This window comes from Odontomachus brunneus, unplaced genomic scaffold (genome assembly GCF_010583005.1).
Source record: "Odontomachus brunneus isolate Ranch 3 - 2012 unplaced genomic scaffold, Obru_v1 Obru_scaffold_258, whole genome shotgun sequence".
Classification (NCBI taxonomy): Eukaryota; Metazoa; Arthropoda; class Insecta; order Hymenoptera; family Formicidae; genus Odontomachus; species Odontomachus brunneus.
This window is the reverse complement of record NW_022639708.1, coordinates 282,234-287,336: the sequence shown is the minus strand read 5'-3', so window position 1 is coordinate 287,336 and position 5,103 is coordinate 282,234. Positions and strand designations below refer to the sequence as shown.

At 37.6% G+C, this 5,103-nt stretch overlaps 1 protein-coding gene across 8 annotated transcripts in view; it reads left to right on the top strand.

Annotated features, from left to right (window-relative positions):
- Positions 1 to 5,103, top strand: part of LOC116852839 (zinc finger and SCAN domain-containing protein 2-like) — a 102,867-nt gene that overhangs the window by 41,047 nt on the left and 56,717 nt on the right. For all 8 annotated transcript variants that reach the window (XR_004379861.1, XM_032833550.1, XM_032833558.1 and 5 more), the window contains exons 8-9: positions 3,806 to 4,143; positions 4,494 to 4,840. Coding sequence is in view for 7 of the 8 variants with exons in the window: in XM_032833550.1 (XP_032689441.1) it covers positions 3,806 to 4,143; positions 4,494 to 4,840 (685 nt within the window). In the remaining variant the exon portion in view is untranslated. The remainder of the gene's footprint in view (positions 1 to 3,805; positions 4,144 to 4,493; positions 4,841 to 5,103) is intronic.

Sequence of the window (5,103 nt, the reverse complement as noted above, 5' to 3'; positions counted from 1 at the left end):
ACACACACACACACACACACACACACACACACACACAGATTCTCCTCCACATATGTTGGGAGAATGTAGAACAAGTTAAGGTAAATATAAAAGTTCTATATTGATTTGCGATGTTCACAGTAATAAGTTCACAGTAATTGAAAAATTAACTGTAAAAAATTAAGGAAATGCGTGCACCGAATAGTAGAGGAAGGAGCGTTCGAGCCGCAGCGAGACCCAATAATATAGTATACGGATGTTGGCGTGCGGCAATTGGAAGAACAACGCGCCACTGCCTGTGCTTATATCGCTGCGCTCTTATGTCTTGCCGCACCGCGCCGAGGCGAGACATTGGAACGCAGCGATGTAAGTACAGGCAGTGGCACATTGTTCTTCCAATCGTCGCGCGCTATATTACTGGGCCGCACTGCGGCTCGAGCCCTCTTTCTTCTATCATTCAGTGTGCGCTGTTCCTTAATCTTTTACAATGAATTTCTCGATTATTACTGTGAATATCGTAAATCGATATAGGACTTTTATATTTAGCTCAATCTGTTCTACGTTCTCACAAGAAATGCGGAGAAGAATCTCTGGGATACACATACAATAAAATGTCTGTCTATGTATTCCTTCTATTAACTACTAAACCTTTTTTGATACCAAATTTTTCGTAGTTACTTTCTAGGACTCTACAGGGAATATAAATTAACATGAAATTTGGACACCTCACTTCCTCTCCTTCATTTCGTCCCTTTGAAACTTCATTGATCTGAGTAATACTGACAAGGAGATGCCACAACCTGCTAAATCGATTTCTGAACGAGATATAGTACGTTCGCTAGCTGCGATGTTAAGCATCAATATCCTAATTGGGGTTTGTGCCAATGGGCCTTTGTTTGTGAGAAATTAGTATAAAGTTTTGGTTACGGGATTGTATCACGGATATGGCTGAAAATGCGACTGTCTTTCAGCGAGGCGGCGTGGCCGAGCAGATTGCGGCTCCCCCGTCGAAAATTTTTGAGCCGGAAGCGAGTGTTCGAAACTCGGCGACGAAGTTATCTTTGTACGGTATTTTTTTTTTCTTTTTACTTTAGAGCATGTAATTAATGTTTTTCAAATATGATATATTTGTTTTGCATATGTCTCGTTTTTATGCTATTAATCAGGGGTAATTAGGGAAGTGTCAGGCTTGTTTAACGCAAACACGAATATAGACACATATTTTGCATTGCTTACAATAAAGTATATATTTTAGTACATCACTTTCGTATGAAAATATTGTATACAACATTGTTATGTAACAAAACATTGTCATATAATAAAACATTGTCATATAATAAAACATTTTCATTTAATAAAACATTGTCGTATAATGAAACATTGTCATATAATAAAACATTATCATATAATGTTAGGTGCGCAACCAAGTTCCCGCTGTTTGTCAATAGATGACTCCAGCAGTAAGTGCTGGTCGATTTTGACATATCCAAAACGTCATGAACCAAGCTTAGACATATGGTAAACAAACCGCTTTGACACGTTAGTGATTTTGTTTTGGTGTTTTGGTTGTGTGAAAATGTCTGATTTTGTGCCAAATAATCGTCATTTGCGGGATTTGTTGATTTTCTTATTTCATTCGAAGAAAATGGCGGCTGAAGCGCATCGAGAGCTCCAAAAAGTTTACGGAGATGCTGCTCTAAGTGAAACAACGTGCCGTGATTGGTTTCGTCGCTTCAAAGACGGTGATTTCGATGTTGACGACCGTCCGCGTGAAGGAAGGCCAAAAACCTTCGAAGACGCTGAATTGGAGGCATTGCTCGATGAGGATCCGTGCCAAACGCAAGAACAGCTTGCTTCAGCATTAGGAGTTACCCGCCAAGCCATTTCCAAGCGATTGCATGCGTTGGGAATGATTCAAAAGCAAGGAACTTGGGTTCCTTATGATTTGAAGCCAAGGGACATTGAGCGTCGTTTTTTCGCCTGTGAACAACTGCTCCAGCGCAAAAAAGGAAGGGTTTTCTTCATCGCATCGTAACGGGTGATGGAAAATGGATTCATTAGCAACCCAAAGAAAAGAAAGTCATGGGGACTGCCCGGTCATGCTTCTACGTCGTCGGCTCGGCCGAATATTCACGCTGCGAAGGTTATGCTGTGTATTTGGTGGGACCAGGTCGGTGTTATTTATTATGAGCTGTTGAAACCGAACGAAACCATCACTGGGGAACGGTATCGAATTCAATTGATGCGATTGAGCCGAGCACTGCGCGAAAAACGGCCACAATACGAGCAGAGGCACGAAAAAGTGATTCTACTGCATGACAACGCTCGGCCTCATGTTGCCAAACCCGTTAAAACCTACTTGGAAACGCTCAAATGGGAAGTCCTACCCCACCCGCTATATTCCCCAGATATTGCGCCGTCCGATTATTACTTGTTCCGTTTGATGGCACATAGTCTGGCTGATCAGCAGTTCCGCTCATATGAAGACATAAAAAAATAGCTTGATTTGTGGATAGCCTCACAAGACAAACGCTTTTACCGTAACGGTATTCGAGCTCTGCCAGAAAGATGGGAGAAAGTTGTAGCTAGCGATGGGCAATACTTTGAATGATTTATTTGTAACCATTTTTTCACAATAAAGTTGCATTTTTATAAAAAAAAATAGCGAGAACTTAGTTGCGCACCTAATAAAACATTGTCATATAATAAAATATTGTTATATGATAGCGTATAAGTTTTATTATATGATAATGTTTTATTATATGATAATGTTTTTTCATATAACAATATTTTATTATATGACAATGTTTTATTACATGACAACGTTTTATTATATAACAATGTTTTATTATATGACAATGTTTTATTATATGACAATGTTTTATTATACGACAATGTTTTATTATATGACAATGTTGTATACAATGTTTTTATACGAAAGTGATGTACTAAAATATATATTTTATTGTAAGCAATGCAAAATATGTGTCTATATTCGTGTTTGCGTTAAACAAGCCTGACACTTCCCTAATTATTCCTGATTAATAGCATTAAAACGAGACATATGCAAAACAAATGTATCATATTCGGAAAACATTAATTACATGCCCTAAGGTAAGAAAAAAAAACACCGCACAAGGATAACTTCGTCACTGGGTTTAAACGCTCGCTTCCGGCTCAAAAATTTTCGACGTGGAAGCCTCAGTCTGCTCGGCCACGCCGCCTCGCTGAAAGACAGTCGTATTTTTAGCTATATCCGTGATACAATCCTGCAACCCAAACTTGATATTGTAATTTTTCACAAACAAAGGTCCATTGGCACAAACCTCAATTAGGATGTTGATGCTTAACAACATCTCGCAGCTAGCAAACGTGCTATGTCTCGTTCAGAAATTGATTTAGTAGGTTGTGGCATCTCCTTGTGAGTAGTTTTATTTATGGCGAATTCGATTGGGACAACCAGTGCATACCAGTGCACACTAAGGTCATTTTATAGTCCGTTCTTATATTTAAGATAGTCTTACTCGCCTCCGAATACTCCATAATCAGTGCAACTATTTGTATAACATTTGAAGATCAATATAAGACATTTTTAAATATAAGATAAAACTCTGTAAACACAGCTGAAATATAAAAACAGAGTGAAAAACATGAATCGACCTTAGTGTACACTAGTGTACATTAATGTTTTCAATCGAATTCGCGATTAGTTATTTATTGAGTGCCAAGATAACTTAAATTTCTACGCAATAATCTGCGATTTTTCAGGAAATTATTATAACATAATTTTCTGCTATTTCTCTTGAATATTTACGTAATATTTTAGAAAAGCAAGTTGGATAAAGAATATCGATGTGATGTCTGTGGCAAAATCCTAAATCATCCCAGCTCCGTCGTGTATCATAAGGAAGCTGAACACAACAATGGACGTCGTTTCGTTTGTAACAAATGTGGCAAGAGCTTTAAGCATAAACAACTGCTCCAGCGTCATCAGTTAGTGCATTCAGATAATCGACCATACGTTTGTAAGTCATGTAACGCCAGTTTCAAGACAAAAGCAAATTTGATTAATCATCAGTCTACTCATACGGGCGAGAAGAAGTATTTCTGTGAGATTTGTGGTCAACAATTTGCGCACAAGACTAGTCTCACATTGCATTACAGGTGATTATATATGTTGTTTATATCAAGAAATTTTTAATTTTACTCTTATTGTTATTGAGAATATATGTAACATACGCGCGACGTAACATGTATACGCATATAATAATAATAAGAACTCTCAAAGTTTCTCGAACGAACAAACTGCAAGTTTGAAAAACTATATTATCACATATGAACGAATCTAGACCCTCTTGTGAGTTTTTATCCTTATAAAAATTTGAAAGAACTGAAGAGGGGAAGACATTCATAGATACCGAATAGAGCTGGAAAGAACGTCGACATCATAGAAACATTTATATATGTTTCTTTATTAGTCAAGGTTCACGTGAGTGAGTTCGTTTGTATTTTAGGTGGCATACTGGTCACAAACCTTATACTTGCGAGGTATGTCAAAAGAGTTTTTCTCAAAATGGCAATCTGCAGGAACACATGCGTATCCATACCGGTGAAAAACCGTATTGCTGCGACACCTGTGGTCGCAAATTTACTACATCTTCCCAGTTTAAACTACACGTGAAACGACACACTGGCGAGCGACCTTGGAAGTGCGAATTTTGTGCGAAATGTTTTTTGCATAAAGACACATGGAAGTGTCATGTGCGTCGACATAAGGGTGAACGTCCGTTTCAATGCGCGTATTGCAATCGTGGATTTACGGAACAATGGGCACTGAAGAAACATTTCCGTTTGCATACTGGTAATTAAAGTATGACCTTAATTTGGACAACATAACATAAATAACTTAAAAATTTGAATAAACATTTCTAATGTTATATAATTTTAAGGAGACTATATAAACGCGTCGCATTAGATTTGACTAATTTATATATATATATACAGGGTGTTCAAAAAGTCCCGGACCGGTGAAATATCTCGAAAACTAAGCATTTTAGAAAAAAATGTTTCAGATAAAAGTTGTGGCGTTTAAAAAGATGTATTTACTGATCACATCAGTTTGAC